The 19,749-nt window shown below is 57.9% G+C and overlaps 1 protein-coding gene across 1 annotated transcript; it reads right to left on the bottom strand.

The window, feature by feature from the left end:
* Nucleotides 1-16: 16 nt before the first annotated feature.
* On the bottom strand, nucleotides 17-19,402 carry Tead3 (TEA domain transcription factor 3). Its single transcript, XM_050139770.1, has 14 exons — nucleotides 19,175-19,402; nucleotides 18,765-18,975; nucleotides 9,365-9,616; nucleotides 8,150-8,214; nucleotides 4,554-4,616; nucleotides 3,652-3,663; nucleotides 3,107-3,244; nucleotides 2,963-3,012; nucleotides 2,550-2,611; nucleotides 2,071-2,213; nucleotides 1,787-1,960; nucleotides 1,461-1,601; nucleotides 1,230-1,382; nucleotides 17-1,146 (listed from the first exon to the last, which is right to left on the bottom strand). Exons 1-14 carry the CDS (start codon nucleotides 19,400-19,402, stop codon nucleotides 1,033-1,035), a joined length of 1,806 nt encoding a protein of 601 aa, XP_049995727.1. The 3' UTR covers nucleotides 17-1,032.
* Nucleotides 19,403-19,749: the final 347 nt, after the last annotated feature.

Genomic DNA, 19,749 nt, shown 5'->3' on the forward strand with positions numbered 1-19,749 from the left:
ACAGTGGGAGGCTGCACACGGTCCTGACCCAACAGCTTTTTTAATTCTTGTAGCAGGAACCAGGCCATGGCCCTGCCTTGAGGCATTTATGATATAGCCCATCACAGCTGGATTTAAAAATACACAAAAATACATATAATACATGTTATAAAACCTAGGTGGGGTTTGGAGGTGGCCTGAGCAGTATGCGAACGGTGAAAACCTTCAGGAAGCTCGGGCAGGATGAGGAGGGGCACAGTACTTCATTTGAAACTCATAAATACCCAGGTGACCTGGGGACAGGCCAGTTGACTCTCAGGGGCCTGGATGTGGAGGAAGCAGGGGAGGGGAGGAGACAAGGGCTCTTCAAGTTCCAGCCTCCTGTTCCCTGCCACCTATTGTTGAAGGGGTGCCTAGCAGCGGGTACGCTGTCCAGCCTCCAGCCCAGCTGTACCGCTCGCTCTGGGCCAGCACAGCCCCTGCCCCTGTAGCCAGCCCTGTTCTAGGGAGGTAGCTGAACTTAGGCTCCAGCTCCGCCCACTCTGTGAGCCTCCATCTTGGCACTTTGATACAGGAGACCCAAGCTCACTGCATGGGGCCTGGGAACAGGCTGGTACCTAGAAGGTACAAGAAGTGTGGGCCATTCTTAGCCCAGCCCCCAACTCGACACCTTGTACCAGGGCAGCCTTGCAAGCTGCCTCTCTGGTCTCCATTCTACCCTCACCTGCTCATGGCTCCCTTAGGAGCCAGAGACCAGGCACTAAGCCTGCAGGTGTCCTCCATCCCCCAACTCTGATGTCACTTGAGGCCAGGTGGGACCCGGTCATCTGTGGGTCAATGCCCAGGAAGGGCCACATCACCACGGAGCCCTCTTCTCTCCAGTAAAGCGCAGAACAGTGGCAGGGAGCGTGTGTGCCGGGGCCAAGGAGGCAGCCTGGGTCCCAGCCTCAAGCCCATGGGTGGGTGAGTCCCCCAACCCACACCGTGGGAGCCCAGGCAGGCAGGTGTGTGGAAGAAAGTCCGTCTTGCATCCTGGTGGACGTCAAAGGGACGCTAGTCTTTGACAAGCTTGTAGACATGGTGCTGTGCCCCATGCTCGCTGGTGGAGACTTCAAAGACAAAAGCGATGACAAGCAGGGTCTCCTGTGAGTCCCGACTTGTGACCACCTGTGGGGGCAGGGAAGAAGAGAACAGGACTCAGTAGAGCAGGGGCAGTGGGGGGCGGACGGCCGAGCACGGGCTGCGCGCACCTGCAGGATGGTGAAGTTCTCCAGCACGCTGTTCATCATGTACTTCTCGGGCAGGTGCTTCAGCTTGTGGATGAAGTTGATCATGTACTCGCACATGGGCGAGCGGTGGATGCGGTACACGAAGCGGCCGTTCTCCAGGCGGGCATACTCAGTCTGCGGAGTGGGGCAGTCGCGTCACCTGGCGCCCCTGACCTGTCTGCCTGTCCCCCACCTCCCCAGGCCTCTGCTCACCTCCACTTTCTCTACCACTTGTTTGCCGAAGGAGCACACCTTGGTGGACACGCTGATGGTCATGCTGTCGGCCGAGCTGTACTGCGAGCTGACCCCATAGAAGGCCCCAGGGCCCTCCTGAACTGTGCTGTTGAGGTCAGCCTGGGGAGAGGGCATCAAGTGCTGTAGAGGCCAGAGGCTAGCCTCCTGCTTTCCCACCTCCATGCCTCCAGTCCCACCTACCCAGAGGCCTGCAGGTCCCGCCCAGGGGCCCGCTGGTCATGCAGGAGAACAGAAGCAGGGAGCTGGGCAAGCTGCCCATCTTGGGTTGGGAGAAGAAGCCTCACCCAGAACTTGACAAGGAAGAAGGCGTTTGGGGGCCCCTTCTCGTAGAGTTCCTTCAGCCCCCCCTTCTTCTCAGGGAACTTGTCATAGATCTGGCGTACATCCACCGCCTCCAGGGGTGGGTCTGAGAAGGCAGGGTTTGTCTGGCCGATGTGCACAAACAGGTGTTTGCTGTACTGTGGGGAGGGCCGAACCAGGGTCAGCCTGCACGCTCAAGGACCCCACCGCCAGGACCCTGATCTGGATGCTCCGTTACAGGCCAGACTCTCCACCATCCCCACATTACCGTGTCGGGGTCCCGTTGCACCTCCATGAAGGCAGAATATTCCAGGAGGCGTAGCCGAGAGGAGGCGATGGTACGGTCCTGCCACGCAGGTGCAGAGGCAGAGGAGGCAGCGGCTGGGGGCAGCGGGGCCAGGGACTCGTAACCTAAAAGGGTAAGATGTAGCTCATCTGCCCAGGCACAGTGGACAGCAGGGTTGGGCTTTACACTTCGAGGGGCGGGAGTGCAGTGAGTAGCCTACACACCAAGGGGTGGGCCCAGTACTGGTGACTGAATGTTTTTAATGTGTGTTTACACAGAAAGCTAAGACGCCATTACCGAGAGTGGAATTCTGTTAAGATTTTGGTGTCTTTCTTTCTTTCCAGGGAATAAAAACTTAACCAACCCCATATGGCTGCCACCCACCCAAGTACACACAGGTCCCAAACAGAAGGGCAGACACAAGAGGTACCAGGTGCATGGTGGCCTGGTGGGACACTTACTGTTGAGCGTTGGTGGAAGGGGAGGCTGGACGGGGTAGGCAGGCTGGGCAAAGGGCTTGATGCTGCAGTCAGTCAGGAATATGGCAGGTCAGAGGTCCTCAGTCCCTCACCTGCCCAGCCCCTCCCCCGCATCCCCTCAAGCTGATGCCTCAAAGCGCATGCTCATAGGCTAGCCTGTCCTGTTCTAATTCGGATGGCACCCAGCTGCGTCCCACAGCTGGTGGGTACACTCCCCCTCCCATCCTAAAAAGCTATTCACTGTGGCTGTCAGTATGTTCTCAGAACTGAGAACCCCGCGTTTTGTTCCCTAACTGGTGGTAACCAGAGATTAACTGTGGTTCCCCAAGTCGGAAACAAATACAGGACTCAGGAAGGAGGGAAGCGCATGCGTGGAAGCCACAGGCGGTACTCACTCCTGAGACGGTCCAGGCTGTTGTCCTAGCAAAGGGGGACTACTCCAGAACTGTGGACAAAGCCGGGGTCTCAGTACTCCGGAACCCTAGCCACACCCCAGCCCAGCCCAGCCCTCAGCCTCCAGCCTCCCCCCCCCCCCATACCCTTGAGGAGGTGGAGAAGACAGCCTGGGGCAAAGGGGAGGGCGGGCTGAACTTGTTCTGCAGGACGCTGGCAGAGACGATCTGTGCAGATGACATGGAGGCCATGCTTTGGAGTGCTTTGTCCTTGGAGACCTGGTCCTGGGGGGACAGTGGTCACGTGAGGTCCAGCTCCGCTGTGGATTCAGTAGTCTACCCTCTGTGAGCCCCGGTATTCTGGCATCTGTATCCTTTCCGGGGACAGCCCACAGTATGAAGTACTACTTTATTCTATGCAGTCCCTGAGGGACTTGGCTCTGGGCATTCCCTCACACTGAAATGCAGGGTGCCTGAATGTCACACAGAGCGTCTGCACAGACACTGCACGCTCCTCCCAGACTCAGATTATCTGATGTGTCTGTGAAACTGAATTAGCTTCATAATTCGCAGCTTTGATTTGGTTTCTATGCTGGGCACCACACTGAAGCATGTCCAGTGAGCAGGCCACCCCTGTTGTCACCCAGGTGCTCTCAAGGCCCTCCCCAAGGGCACTGGGCTGGGCCACTTACCAGGTTCATGGCCTGTGAAGGAGAAAGGGACAGAGGATTAGACAAACCAGGGCTCTATGGAGGAAGGGACGTGGTTTCTTGTAACCCACCCCCACGCTGTGTCCTGGCTGCCAGCTCCCAAGGAAGCCAAGAGGCAGCTGGGTACTCTTCCCACCCTGAGAAGGGAGTGCTAGCCAGCCAGGGGGTGCACTGGCAAGGGAGGATGAAGGAGAAAAGGGACCATGAGTCTGTCGGTCCTTCCCAGAACCTGCACTTGGGAGGCTTAGCAGGGAGAAGGGCAGATCCCTCACCCACCTTGACTGAGCTGCCCGCCAACACCTTTCATGTCCTCCCTCAGTTCCCAGGCCATTAGCAAGCAACAGTCAGGAGAAGAGAGGACAGGGACAGAGGAGAGGCAGGCTGGAGTGGCTCTCGGACGCTGGCCACCTGCTGTCCAGTCACCAGGAACCCTGACAGCCTGGATTTTTTTTTTTTTTTTTAAGACAAGTGCCTCACTGTGTAGCCCTGGCTGTCCCAGAACTCAGATCTGCCTGCGTGTTGGGTTAAGGTGTCACCACCCCAGACTCCTCCGAGCTTCCAAACCTAACGACTGTCACTTGTGTGTCTCAGGCCCTCTCAGTTCCTCAGCCCTGTTCTGGCCAAGTGGCAGGGGCCCATACCTTCAGCCTGAGCCGTGTCTCCTGAGATCTCCTCCTGGCTAGAACCTGCAAGTGTCTAGAGACCCTGTAGGGAACGAGAGAGAGAGCAGAGGACAGAGAGAGAAGGGGGCAAGAAGAGCTCAGGCAGGAGAGACGGAGAGTGGGCTGGAGAGCCGACGAGGCAGAGGCCTGCGGTGCGCAGCGTGCAGAATGGGCGAGAGAGGCCCGGCAAGGGCCGGAGGCCCTGCCAGGCACCCAACGTACCTTGATGCCAACCTGGTATTCCCGAACCTTCTTCCGAGCTAGAACCTGTATGTGGCTGGACACCTGGGGAGGTGTGCCCCACCACAAAGGGAAGCAGGCAGTGAGGAGGCACAGCCAGGATGGCCAGGGAGGGGGGGAACACCCAGCCCTCATCTCTGGGGGCCCAGGATCCAATGGGAGAACTTAGGCATCTCAGTGGGTACATGACTATCAATACTGTCACTATGCACCCTCTGTTCATAGAGCAGAACCCCAGTCTAAGATCTGCTCTTTGCTCAGGCAGACGAGGGCTGCACCTAACTCAGGAAGTAGGGGGTCCTGAGGCGAGCTTTGGCTCTGTGGCTCCCAGCATTAGGTGTGTACCGAAGCCACAGCTGCCTTTTTTAAAGATTCATTTATTCATTATGTAGATTTCATTATGTGGACAGTGTTCCGCCTGCGTGTATCTTTGCCAGCCAGCAGAGGGCACCAGATCTCACGATAGATGGTTGTGAGTCACCATGTGGTTGCTGGGAATTGAACTTAGGACCTCTGGTCTTAACCTCTGAGCCATCTCTCCAGCACTGCCCCCCCCCCCCTTTTGAGACAGGGTCTCACTTTGTAGCCTTGTCTGTTCTATAGACTGGACTGGCCTCTGCCTCCCAGCTGCTGGGATTAAAGGCTTGCCACAGCTTCTAGCAATCTCTCCACTGTCCTGCCTACCCGGATTCTCAGCCTGGACCTCCCCTGCCTTCCTCCCTCAGCTTCTTCAGAGGAGCCACACAGACATGCCTTTCCATGGACAGACTGGAGCACACAGTAGGTTTTCTTACTGGAAGGACTTCTTTCCCAGCAACCAGCTCCCTGGCCCTTAATAGTAAAGTTGAGCTAACCCTAGGCCAGTAGGGCCCAGCCTGTACGACAGCCCTTGGCACAGTCCAGGAACAGACAATGGACTAGAGACCCACATGGAACCAACGCTGTTCCATGGCCAATAGCAGCAGCTGTGGTGGGCTTTCTTCAGAAGTTTTTATTCCCATAAAGAAGCTGATGTTTTGTTACGGACTTGAGAACCCCAGTAATTAGCTGAACAGTGGTGGCGCACGCCTTTAATCAATTCCAGCACTGGGGAGGCAGAGGCAGGCAGATCTGTGAGTTCAAGGCCAGCCTGGTCTACAGAGTGAGTTCCAAGACAGGCTCCAAAGCTACAAAGAAACCCTGTCTCGGAAGGAGAGAGAACTCTAGTAACACCCCTTAGCCGCAGTCCTCCGGCAGGTCCCTGCCCTGGAGTCCCAGCAGATGCTGGCTCCGGTCCTGGCAATACTGATGCCCACCAAGCTTTGGACGCCCAGCCCATTTGGTATTTGCAGCAACTCTGACTTACAGATGACCCAATCACAGCCAGAGAGGCTCACTATGAATCCAGGCTCACACAGCTGGATAGAACTGGTATCCAAGCCCAGGCACAGTGGAGACCACTGACTTCATCCACAAGGTATTCTCCCAGGATTCCTTCAGACCCTGAAGTGGGGATCACTTCCCTAGGCAGGGTCAGCTCTGACAGCTGGAAGTCACAGGGAGCTTACTCCCAGCTTGGTGTTGAGTTGTCTGGTTAATAGGGAGGCATTGTGCCAGGCATGGTGCATGGTGGTCCACACCTCGGATACCAGCACTTGGGAGGCAGAGGTAGGTGGATCTGAGTCCCAGACCAGCCTGGGCTACAGAGTTGAATGAGAGGGGGTGCCACTGGAGATACAGGCACCCCAGATGGCTAAGTTTCCTGCGTGGACAGCCTAGCCAGGAGTAGGTGCCATGTTGGGTCAGAAAGAGGCAGAACATGTGACCGGGTTGGGTTTGACGCAGTCTGAACTTACAGACCCTCAGCCCCTTCCCAGGGCTGACCAGTTTCTGAGAATATGGGCGTGGCTTACCAGTGACAGTAACAACAGTGGATGCGCTTAGCTGCTCTAGGTGTCCACATGTCAACTGACAGTTGCCAAGGTGCCAGGCTGGGAAGCACACTTAGCCCCAGGTAGGGCAGACTATGAGAACTGGGGGCTTGACCTCAGAGTCTGTGTTGTCTGGGGGAGGGGACTGAGACAGAGCCTTAGGCTGGAGCCTCAAACACACAAAACTCCTCCACCTCAGTCTTGTGCTGAGATTACAGGCGTGTGCCACTCCATGGAGGGGAGAGTGCTCTTGTCGGCCCTCCAAGTGTTAGTGTGAGCTCAGGGACCAGAGTGACCCCACCTGTGTTGAGGACCCGGGAATGATTCAGGGACCACAGCAGGAATTACTAAATGCCACCATACGCAGGGAACCTAGGGCTCCCTCAACCTTCCCAGGATGGGGTTAGGGCAGAAGGGGCTTGTCTGGTTGACCCCTCTCCTAGGTACCCCAGGTCACCCAACTTGCTCCCCTCAGCCTGGCCACACACAACTGTAGCTGCTCCTCCACTGCCACCACTGTGGATGCAGTCGGCTTCCCCCTCCTGGCTGGCCTCCCAGATCTGCCCTGGCAGGGGCAGGACCCCATCCCTCACAACCACCCCCATTCTTGGATGCCCCACCAGGGCTCCCTCTCTCCCTCCTCTGTACTACCTGCTCCTGGCTCATTGTTAGGTCAGGGGCCAATCTTGATTCTATCTCCTCCTAGATCAGAGCAGGGGCCACTAAACTCCCCCAGTTTCTTAGTTTTATGTCAACTTGATACAAGCTAGTCATTTGGGAAGAGGGAACCTCAACTGAGAAAATGCCCCCACAAGACTGGCCTGTGGGCAGGCCTGTGGTATATTTTCTTTTTTTTAAATTATTATGTATATAGTGTTCTGGGCACCAGATCTCATTATAGATGGGTGTGAGCCATCATGTGGTTGCTGGGAATTGAACTCAGGACCTCCGGAACAGCAGTCAGTTCTCTTAACCTCTGAGCCATCTCTCCAGCCCCCATGTGGTGTATTTTCGTGGTTGATGTGGGAGGGCCCAGCCTGCTCTGGACAGTGACATCCCTGGGAAGGTGGTCCTGGGTAGTCTAAGGGAGAAGCGAGCAGCACCCCTCCATGGCCTCTGCCTCAGTTCTACCTCTAGGCTCCTGCCCTGACTCTCTCAGTGACGGACAAAGTTTGGAAGTGTAAGGTCAAACAACCCTTTCCTTCCCAAGTTGCTTTTGGTTATGGTCTTTGTCACAGCAACAGGACCCTGAAGATATGGGGAGGACACACAGAGCGGGCTCTGAGAGACTGTGTGGTCACAGATATGGGAGGACACGCAGAGCGGGCTGAGAGACTGTGTGGTCACAGTCATGGGAGGACACACACAGAGCGGGCTCTGAGCGGCTGTATGGTCACAGTGGAGCTGGATAGTGTGAACTGCATCACACTTTGTGGTCTGTGCTAACACACGCGGGGCGTAGGGGTTGCTATCTGCTGACAGGGTCCCCTCCCTGCCTAACTCCCACATAATCCAAAGGCAGTTCTGGGGTGCCTACTCCAGCAAGACCACACAAGCCTTTGCGTTCCATCCCACTGGGCACATGCCCATCTTCCGTGGCTAATCTGTGGTCCCTAAACCCAAGACACCCATGGGTGGGAGTGGCAGGGGGCCAGACCATCTCTCTACCTGTTTTCTCGTTCTGGTCTTTCCAGTCCTCAGTTTGATGTAGCGGGCAATCAGCTCATTTCGACCTAGTCAGAGAGACAGCCAATGAGGACAGGGTAGAGGGAGGGTCCAACCCAAGCCTGGGCACCTCACCCTCACCACGCTTTCCTCAGGGCTCCCCGGCATGCTGCCACCGGGACTTGCAGGAGATCAAGGCCCTCAGAAAAAAGCAGGACCTTGACAGGTAGTGTGGCCGTGGCTCCCAGCAAGGCTCAGAGGCTTGGGTTGAGGGTGGGTCTCAGCCCTTGGCCCCTGTCTTGAGCAGTTCAGTCTGGCTTCATCCAGATCACAGGAGACCCTGAAGAAGCCCTGTCCCTTCTCTGGTGAAGGAAGACGGGAGCTAGATGCTAGTAGCTTAGGTCAAGGTGTGTCCCTGGGTCTTCACACCAATGACCCATATGGCGGCATCCGCTCACCTCAGTCTTGGGTTAGGGGCTCTGCTCAGCACCCTCGGAGACCCTCTCGAGAAGCAGGCTATGCCAAGGTGGGGGCTGTCTATACATGCCATAGGATATCTGTCAGTCTCCAGAGTATGCACTCAGCCCCCCAACCTCCTGTCCTCCCCAGAACTGCCACATTCCCCAAATTCCTCTGTGATGACAGAACAGGCCCCACTGCCCCTCCCTGCCCGCCAACCCCTTGTCTAAAAATACCCCATGGGGCTGCGCTGCCATTGGTGAGGGTGCGCTGTGGGCAGGCCGCCCCACCCAATGGAAGCACCCCAGAATATCTTCCTGTCCCGAGAGGGGGTTCAGGCATTAAGGACCGGCCTATACAGAGGGTGGGGCTCCCATCTTTATTTCTTCCTATGGTATCCCCTCAGTCCTGGGTGCTGAGATTCGGGGGGAGGCTGGTGCTACTTCACTAGGCTACAGGCTCTCAGAGGCTCGCTGGACTGACCCAGTTTTCCTGGCCCCCTGAGTCACCCCGAAACCTCCAGCCGGTAGGGCTGGGGAGAGGCGGGGCGCGTGTGGGCTGCGGCCGGCCTGTTTGCGAGGTGCAGCTGGAGGAGGCCCCAGACACACGCAGCTCAAACCCGCCCGGACTCGCCCGCCAGGCAGGCGGCTAGGGCTCCCCCAACCAACCGGTCTGGCAGGGGACAGAGAGCAGGGGGCGGGGCCAGGGGCGGGGCCACGCCCACCTCTGCCTGCCCCACGCACTGCACTCAGCACTCACCGTACATCTTGCCCTCATCTGACAGGATGATCTTGCGCCGGCCGCAGGGCGGGTAGATGGCCAGGGCCTCCTGAAAGCTCTGCTCGATGTCCGGGCTCCACACTCCCTCGGCATCGTTGTCCAGCCCCTTGTCCAGGCCTTCGGACCCATCCTCCCGGGCCTCCCCGGGGCTGCTGTTGGCGGTCCAGCTGTTGGACGCTATTGTGCTGGTTGCTCTGGGCTCTGGGCCTGAGCCCCCTGGAAGGCCTGAGCCTAGACGAGCAGATGAAGGGGGTTAGGACAGGGTTTTGTCACCCCAGTGGCTGTTCCAATGCTCCCCCCACACCAGGCTGGATGAAGGCCATTAGAGATTAAGCCTGTTCAGAGCTGTGTATGGCCTTGGAGGAGTTACTTTACCTCTCTGAATCTGGGTCCTATAAAAAGTCAAAATGGTCCCTCGGAGACATGGCTCAGATGTTAATAGTGGAGGACCCTATGTCCCAGCACCCATGTCCGACATCTAACAACTGCCTAGCAGGCGCGCTCTCTCATACACACATACACACTAAAAATGCCAGGCTGAAACACTGAGAAAGCAATAGTAGCTGGTATGGTCACTCACCCCTGTAATCCAATTACTTGGGAGGCTGAGGCAGGAGGATTGGGAATTCAGCCACCTCCACAGCACAGCTGGGGCCAACTTGGGCTCTGTAATACATTGCCCCCCCCACAAAGACAGATGGCCCGACAAGACTGTGGCAAGAGAATGTCAATCCTCATGTCCTGAGCTCCCTTCCTGGGACCCGCACGGTAGCAGGGTAGACCAAATCCTGGAAGCTGAACTCTCAGCTCCACATGAACCAGCCCTCCGTCCGTCTGTCTCTCACACAGGGAAAAAAAATTTTTTTTTTTTTTTGCTTTTTCGAGACAGGGCTTCTCTGTGGTTTTGGAGCCTGTCCTGGAACTAGCTCTTGTAGACCAGGCTGGTCTCGAACTCACAGAGATCCGCCTGCCTCTGCCTCCCAAGTGCTGGGATTAAAGGCGTACGCCACCACCGCCTGGCAGGAAAAAATAATTTTAATAAAGGAGCGAGATCTCCCCCTGCCACCACCTACAACAGTACATACATCAAAAGGTGCAGCACCCCCGTGATTACACAATTGGGAGGCTGAGGCAGGAGGATTGCTAGTTTGAGCCAGGTATGCTGTTTGCCTGTAAACCCAACATTCAGAAGGCTAAGGCAGGCAGACTGCAATTTTTTTTTTTTTTGCTTTTCGAGACCGGGTTTCTTTGTCGCTTAGGAGTCTGTCCTGGAACTAGACCAGGCTGGCCTCAAACTCACAGGGATTCACCTGCCTCTGCTTCCCGAGTGCTGGAATTAAAGGTGTGGACCAGTGCCTGACTCAGACTGCAAATATTAAAGGTTAATCTGGACTACATGGGGAGACCCTGCCTTCAAACAAAGAACTAGGCAGCAGCAGCAGCCAATGACTTCAGAGCTTGGGCGGCTGGAGCAGGAGTTCAAGGTCAGTCTCAGCTGCATACAGCAACCAAGTCCAGCTGGACTGTGAGGGCCGCCCCCACAAGGCACCTGCATATCTGGGCAGTCTCTACACAGGCGGGCAGGGAGGATACTTATTCCTAGCAAGCCTGTGGAGCTCTGAAATAGAGCATCAGGCTAGGACTGGTGTCTACAGCCCTCTCAGGGCAGAGGTGAGAGCTCCAGTCAGGCCTTCACAACCCACTCCCACCAGCACCCATGCAGGCCTGCTGTGGAAGGAGACTGCCTTCAGCTTCTCCACAGGTAACTCAGGAGAATCCCCCACAGAACCTTAGCATGGGGCAGGCGCTGCCCAGGGAGTGGCCAGGCCCGAGTGGCAGAGGCCAACGAGGAGGAGGTACAGCCAGCAGCTTGGTTCTGCCTGTCCGGACCTCCTCAATCCACTTCCTGTTGCCATACCTCCTCACCACCCACAGGCAAGCCTGTCCCGGCCCACCTGACAGACGGCACCTGTGTTCCACATACCCTGTCCCCAAGAACACAGCCCCAGACGCACCTCACGCCTCCTGGAACCTGAAGTCAGAGTTCTGAGGGCCTCCAGCTCTGGAAAGGCAAGAACACAGAGTGCCTGCCTGTGTGGTGGCCCACACCTTTGCTGCTGGCACTCGGCAGGCAGAGGCAGGCGGTTCTCTCTCTAAGGTCCCAGGACAGCCAGAGCTACACCGGGAGACCAGATCTCTCTATGGCAGGGTCTGAACAATGCTGAGCTTGGAGTTCATTCTGTGTGTCTGTTAGGGGCATCTTACTATGCAGCCCATGCTGGTCATCCACCTGCCTCAGCCTCTCAGGTGGTAGGGTACCAGGCATATATATGCAACCGCACACAGTTCTAAGCATCACGTTTAGACTCAATTTTTTTCTTTCGGTTTTTCGAGACAGGGTTTCTCTGTAGCCTTGGTGCCTGTTCTGGAACTCAACTCTGTAGACCAAGCTGGCCCCGAATTCAGAGATCCACCTGCCTCTGCCTCCCGGGTGCTGGGATTAAAGGCATGCACCACCACCACCTGGCCTAGACTTAATATTTCTAACAGTGGCACCTGCCGTGTGCCAGGTGTGGTTTGGGGATTTGACAGGTGACTCATCCAATCTTCATAGTAACCCTTTGGGGTACTGTTTTGAAAATAATTTATTCTATTATATGCACACTGGTGCTTTGCCTGAGTGAGAATGTTGGGTCTTGCTGGAGCTGGAGTTACAGTTGTGAGCTGCCATGTGGGTACTGGGAATTGAACCTAGGTCCTCTGGAAGAGCAGCCAGTGCTCTCTACTGCTAAGCCATCTCTCAAGTCCCTAGGGTACTCTTAGTAATCCTACTTATTACATGAGAAAAACCAAGGAACAGAGAAGTCAAACACTTCCCCAAAGACATACAGCTGGGTTTTGAACAGAGTTGCTGGTTAGTGGCAGGGGTGGAGGCTAGGGAGACAGGGGATATGGGGAGAAGAGAGAGCCCGCTGCCCACACCCTAACCATGTGGACAGGAAAAAGGTCCAGGCCACTGAGACCCCTCAGCTGTCTCTGTGTAGAGGGCAGCCAGGGGCAGACGCCCTGCCCCCAGCCTGTTCCTCACCACAGAACTGTGTAGGTCTGCAATCCTCCATCCATCTACAGTAGGAATGGGGCAAGGGGCTGTGTGTCAGCTGGGGGAGGGGACACTGGAGGAGCAGCTGGTGGTCTTGGCCTCCCCAGGTATCTGTCTGACGCTGCCAGCCAAGGAGCTGTCAGACCAGCTGAAGGGTCAGAGGACCCATCCTGAGATAGGACCCCTGGGCCCTCAGCCTCCCATGGAACAGCCAGGCCCACTGCACGGGGGCCCTGGCAGCCCAACTTCTGAAGAAACTTGCTGGCCTCCCCCAAGTCTCTGGCTGTCTCCCCCTCATCCAGGCCGTGCCCCCCTCCTGGGTGATGTCAGTCCTGCCCCGCCCCCGCGGGAGCATGTGGCCAAATATGGCGAACAGAGCAGCCGGGGAGCTGGGACTGACTGGGGGCGGGGCAGCCCCTGGCTGGGATCTCTGGCAGCTAGGGAGGGGGAAGGGCATTGGGGGTGAGGGGGTGTCAAGAAGTAGGGACCCTAACGCACACACCCTACATGGCTCCTGGGCACCTGCAAGACTGACATGGTTCTAGGCACACACCCCAGGACAGCAGGGTACCCACACGAGTCTCCCACAGAAGCACATTCGTGCAGGGCTTTGCCCAGCGTGGCTCTGCTGACATCATTCAGGGAAGGCACCCTCAGGAGGCATGGGAGGCTACTGGGGTGACTGTCACTAGAGTGGATGAAGACAATCCCTGGAGTGTGAATGCTCACCTCCAAACCCAGGGACTCATGGGAGACAGGAGGCTAAGTGTCAAGGGGCAGGTGAGTGGGAGCAGAGCAGCCCCAAAGACAACCTCCATCGAACGCTGTGTTCTGAGAGGAACAGGGGAGCAGGAAACAGAGGGCGAGATGGCCCAGATGAATGGAAAGGACAAGAGGGTCCCAGAAGAGTCACCCAGCAGGCTCAGGCCAGAGTAGAGCTCAGAGACCAGCCAGCGCCAGGCAGCCGAACTGACGGCCTCTCATCTGGGGTGGGAGGAGGGAGAAGATCCAGGAATGGATCCACAGCACCCAGGTGAAGAGGCAAGCAGGTGGGACCCGCGGGGACACAGCAGGAGGAAGTCAGGGGCCCAGAGCAGAGGAAAGACGGAACCGAGAGGGAGAGGGAGAGGGAGAGGGAGGGAGGGGAGGGGAGGGGCGGGGCCTGGCTGGGCTCCTCCTCCCACAGACCCTCACCCTCAAGAGTTTTCTGGAGGGCTTTAGCCTTCCCAAGACCTCACCCTTAGCCTGCAGATCAGCCACACCTGTCTCCTTCACTCTCCCAGACCCTCAGCCTGGGGGTCAGAAGGTGCCTCGGGCCAGTGACGAGGAAGGGGGCCAGGAGGCCTAAGGAGATAAGGGGCCCGGCTGCCCACTCCCAGCCCTGGGGCCAGATCTACGGGCAGAACTGGCCAGACAGCTCCGAATGGAGGCCAGAGTTGGGCGGCCGCAAAGGTCCTGTGGCTCCCTCCGAAGGGGGAAGGCCAAGCCTGGGGGCGAGGACTCCCTGAGAGCTGGTGCCCTGGTAAGGGCACAGCAGAGACAAGACACGTGGTTAGGTGGCACTTCGCTGTTTCCCAGGGGCGCAGGAGCTGAGCTGGGCCCTGCAGGGACCCCTGCCCCCAAGTGCTCTCACTTCCAGGAGCTAGGCAGAACCCAAAGCGGGCAAATCAGTGGGTCCCCTGCGTTCCACCCCAGACCGGGTTGACAAGGAGGCAAGGCTGGGAAGGGCCCGCTGGGCCTCCCCACCCCCTAGCCTGTCTTCCCTCTACCCCACCCCCACGGCAGCCAGCTGTTCCCCAGCTGCCAGAGGTTCCCACCCTACAAGTGGCCAAGCTCTGGTTGGGACCAGAATGGGCCAGGGGAGGGGGTAGGGATGCTCTATGCCTCCCCCTCCCACCTCCAGTCTAAGGACCCAGGAGGGACCGGCCAAGTAGCCACACCCTGCCATGCTGGGGAGAGAGGACCCGCGCCCCTTCTCCACAGGAGGGAGTGATTTACAGGCCGACTGGAGGAGGCGGCGCCTCCCCCCTCCCGCTCAACTAATGTGCTTCCAATTTGAGAACCATGGTTCCCGCCCCTCACCACCACCCCTAGGAGCCCTGGCTAGGAACGGCCCCCTCCTCAGAGCCCCCAAGCCTTCCGCAGATGGAGCTGACCAGTCCCAGAAGGCCTCCCAAACTCTCTCTGCCACTCTCCAGGGTCTCTTTGTGTATACAGAACCCCAGAGATGGGGAGGGGGAGACTGAGGGACAACCTGAGGAGCTGGGGTCCCACAGAACTCAGTTAACATGTGGCTATCCACCACCCCAAGTTACCCACTGGGCTGCCAGCAATCAGCGATGTCAGGGAAGTCTCAGTGTCTTCTATGAGCACACAGGCTGCCACCTTGTCCCTCTTCCAACACAGGAGGCAGCAGCCACCTTACCGTGTAACCCCCTGTGTTTTAAATATATATATATTCATGTTCACATACAGTCATAGTGTTATTTATTCATGTGTGTGTGTGAGAGAGAGCGCTAGCAAGCACAGTGTGGAGGTTAATCCTAAGCTCCTTCCATCCCATAGGTTCTCAAGATCAGGCTCAGGTCATCAGGCTGAGCCGCAAGCACCTCTTCCCACTGAGCCATCTCCTTGACCCCAACACCCACTTTTGAAAGCGGGTCTTCACTCGTGTAACCTAGATCACCCTCAAACTTGTGGAACTCCCAAGTGTCGGGGTTTACAAGTGTGAGGAAAAATTCAAATTAAGGTTATGTATATTATAACATAAATTTATCATTTTAACTCCTCTTTTTTTTTTTTGTTCTTATTGGGTTTTGAGATAAGGTCTCACTTTGTAGCTGTGGCTGCACTTGAACCCACCATCCTCATACCTCAGCCTCTCAAGTGTTGGGGACTGCAGTGTGATTGGAAAAAAAAATACCTATAATATCTACCATGTTAGACTTCTGTCGGAGAGTGAGTTTCATTGTACAGCCCTGGTTAGCCTGGTTAGCCTTAAAGCTGCGCCTCACTTGGTCTCCCTAGTGCCGGAATCCCACTGGGCATGGAGCCCTGGCTGTCCTGGAACTCGCTCTGTAGACCAGGCTGAACTCGGGAACTCAGAGATCCCCCTGCCTCTGCTTCAGAAGGTGCACACCACCACACCCAACTTGATGGTATCTTTTGCAAGGTCTTCCAGATAGATGCCGCATGCATTGGGGTCACTGGCCCCCACACCCTGTGTGGCGTAGCCCTGAGGATGTCACCCACACAAGCTGAGACAGTGACCACCCACGGTGTCAATCTCAGTCACACCCCAGTTTCTCACACTCTGGCTGTCTCTCCCGGGCTGCCACTGGCACCCTCATACACATCAGTGGATCCTGTCATTGTGCTCAGGTACAGTGTCATAAACAGTCACACAGACAAACCCAAGGCCACCTCACTCATTTCACAACAGGCAGCACCGTGGCATGACAGGTCACAGGGAGGCCCCTCGCATGGAACCACAGTATCACTGTCCCTCACACTGCCAGTGGTACCCACAGACACACAATTTTCATCACAATTATCCCAGCGTGATGCCCAACAACAGAAAGTCACCTTGGCAGGTTCTCGGATACACACAGGCGCACACAGAGAAATCTCCACTCCCCAGCTGACTTACACCCCAAAGAGTCATGGGTTCTCTTCCCACCGTGTGGGGTCTGGACACTGAACACAGGTTGGCAAGCTTGGCTCAACCACTTTTTTTTTTTTTTTAAGCTTCGGAGCCATCTCGCCAGCCCAGGTTCTCCGTTTCTCTCGTGACCACAAGGATGGAGAACACCGCAGTGGTTTTCACACGTATTGCCACAGACAGCTTTTCCCACGAGTGCTCACAAAATCTGTATCTGGCTTCTTTCCCACAGGTACCTGCTGGACAGCGCTTCCCTCACAGACGACCCCTCAAGCTCCTCTCGGATGCTACAATGCAGTCACACCCGGCTGCTTTCTCGTTTCTTATCGCTTCCTGCCCTTTCAGGCCTGGCAGGGAATCCAGGAAACAATCAGCACTCGAGGAAACCCCAAGGGCTGAGGCTTTGGGGAGTTGGGTCTGGATTCTGGGACTGGAGACAGGTAGCGCCCGCACAGGGCAACAGTACCCACAGGGACCGCAGCAACCTTCTGATCCCCAGCTCTAACCAGAGAGGCTTAGGAGGGGTCCTAGGGCTGCTACAGCTCCTGTGACCCACGGGGGACAAGGCTGGGACTTCCTGAGAGCCTCGGACCAGCCTGGTAGTCAGGGCCTCCTGGCCCCTGGTCCCTCAAGCAGGAATCCACCCTCCAACCCTCAGCAACTGCATCCTCTGAGCACAGACAGGCCTGGTGCTTTGTTCCCCAAGCTCCTACGTGGAGCCCTAGGGAGCCTGAAAGGCTCTGGGACTGAGGCTGGAGGCAGCCACCCAGTGGCCTCTGAACCCCACTTACAAGAGCAAGCACCCCCAATTCCACGGCCTCCCTGTCATTTCACTACTACTTCAGGTTACCTACCTCTCATCCTGCCTTAACTACAAGCCCCCCCCCCCAAGACTTTACCCTCCCGCCTTCTTTGCTCCACCAGGGGCCACCCACCCACCTCTCCAGACCCCTCAAAGTTCAGCTTCCACGATGAAGGGAGACTGAGGCAGCGAGGGGGACAAGCCTCTGCGGGGCTCAGGGATTAGGCACCTGGGGAATCACCCACACAACTGGCCCATCAAGGGACCTGAGACCTGTCTCCTGACCTCTGTAGAGCTGTCTCTTCTCTCCAACAACATAGCAGGCTAGGATGTAAAAACTCACAGTGACGTGGGTGCAGGCCTCTGGATAGACACTCACCTACGTGTGTGTGCACACACTCAGAGATCTCCTGCCAACCACTGACCATTCTGTTCCACCATCCCCAACCCCAAAGTGCTAATTAGCATTAATTACAGCTCCCTCCCTGGGGGTGGTGAAGGCCTGGCTACTCTTTTTGCCCACTCCGTGAGTAGAACCCCCGTCCTTCCCATGAAGGAATAAAAAGCGTGACAGACAATGGGGAACAGCCGAGTGGGAAGGGAAGACCAGCTGCCCTCAATTGATTTAACAAGTACTCTGAAAAAGAGTGGAGAAGGGAGTCTCCGATGGAGGTCCGGGGGCTAGGAAGGACAGAGCCATAGTCTCCCTAAACCTCCACCTTCTAGTTGCTTTCCCTCCTGGCCCCAGGCGACAACAATCCTCAGCGGGGGGGGGGGGGCGGATCCTAGACCCCAGCACGGAGGCGGAACCGTGTGCACAGAACCAGGCCACGGGAGCGCGAATACACGGGGCCACCATAGACACCAGCCCCTCAGAGCCGTGTCCAGCCCCCACTCCCATTCTCTCCGCTGGGCTACAAGTCCAGGCCTGACTTGGTTCTGCCCCTACCTGGAGAGCTCGGGACACAGGCCCTGAGAAGCCCGGCCCCGGACCGCGTTCCCTCTTGCTCTTTAAGAATCTAAGCCCTCAATCAGGGCCCCTATTGGGGGTGGGAGTAGAGTAGGGGCTTCAGTGACACTGCCCCAGGGCCTGCTGGGGCTAGAAAACAGATCCACACCAGCGCTCCGGCCTCCCTTCCCAAGAAGGAATAAAGACGTGACGGACAATGGAGAGGACCCGAGTGGGAAGGGAAGCCCAGACTCCCTTAATTGCCTTAACAAGTTCTGCGGAGAAGGCCCCAAATGAAGTCGCGTCCGGAGCGAGACTCCTGGGCTAGAGCTGACACTCTCAAGCCCTCGCCCCGACGCGGCCCGCAGAACTGGAGGAGACAGGCGTCCCACTTCGGTGCGCACACGCTCCGGGCTCGCAGTGTAGCTTCCCGACGCCCGGCCGGGTCCCAGTGCAGCCGCGAGCAGTGCTCACACCGACGCGCCCTGGCCAAGGCCTGCGTGGAGCCGGGGCCCGCGGGTTCCCGGAGTCCAAAGGGCGCCCCGGATACGAGTCCCGGCGGCAGGCCCTCCAAGCCCGCGGCTCCGGGCGCACACCCCGGCACTCGGCGGGGCCAGGCCCGGGCACCCGGGACACTCCGGGCTTCCCAGCCTTCGGGTCGCGGGGGGGTGGGGTGAGTGGGCGGGGCTTCCCGGAGAGCGTCTCCCCCCCTTCCCTCCAAACTTCCCGGCACCCAGGTCCTGGGCTCGGGCGCAGGCTGGACAATAGCTCAGCGCCCCCAGGGTGTCTCGGGTCCCCGCCATCCAGAAGCCACCCGAGCAGTCACCTCCGCGCGCGAGGCCTCCGAGTTGTGTCCCCTGGGCTTACCTGCTCCGAGCTCCGGGGGGCGCTCCGCCGGGCCGCTCCTCCGGGCCCGAGGGAGTAGCAAGGGGGGCCAGGAAGGGGGGTCGTGGGCAGGGGGATGGCCGGAATGCACGGAATGAGCCGGGCCGGAGCGGGAGGTGCTGGGCGCGGAGGAGGGAGCGAGCGGGACGGAAAGTTTGTGTTGAGGAGCCGGGCGGGGGGTGGGGGCTGCGGGCTAGAGGGGCGGGACCTGTGGGCGGGGTTAGATCTGGGCGGGGTCGTGAATGGGCGGTGTCAGTGTGGAGGCGTGGTCTAAGGCGGGCCCGGGCCTGCGGTCTCTGACCACCCAGCCCCAAGAACGCCCGTCACTGTGGATTCGCCCTCCCGCGCACCCCAGTTCTCACTCGCCATCTCAGAGTCCCCACCTACGCAACCCCCTTTCGGGTACCCCGCTGAATCTTAGGGATCAGGCCTGGGGCGGAGCCAAAAGCGGAGCTCTGCCCCCTGGGCCGGACTCTTGAAGGTGTCGGGGGTCTTGGGAAACCGCGTTTCGTGCAGCCAAGCGGCGCCCGGAGTCTCGGGGTTCCCCACCCTTCCACTCGGGTCCGCCGCAGTCGAGGCCTCTGCAGCGCTCCTCCCACCGAGAGCCCGCCCCCCCCCATTCCGGGGCCCCAGACCCGGCTCCGCCCTGCCCGGACCCGGTTTGTCTGGTTCTCCCCGAGTGGCTTGTTTCTCGAATTTCTCCCTTTCTCCCTCTTCCTGGACCTCTGGGGCCCCTCCCTCTCCGCCCTGCTGCTTGGAGAGTCGGGGGCCAGACCCTGAGGTCCTGCTGAGGATCCATAGGACAGAAGGATACAAGGGAGGGAGCTCAGAGCACGCCTGGGCACCTGGGTCTACAAGCACGCATCCGGGAATTACCGCTGCGTTCAGTCTGGGATGTAACTTTATTGAGAATGTGGGTCTCGGACCCCGCTTCTCCGTTTCCCCCAGTTAAGTCCTGGAGGGGCCT

This window comes from Alexandromys fortis, unplaced genomic scaffold (genome assembly GCF_014885135.2).
Source record: "Alexandromys fortis isolate MF-2015 unplaced genomic scaffold, M_Fortis_MF-2015_v1.1 scaffold_9, whole genome shotgun sequence".
Taxonomy (NCBI): domain Eukaryota; kingdom Metazoa; phylum Chordata; class Mammalia; order Rodentia; family Cricetidae; genus Alexandromys; species Alexandromys fortis.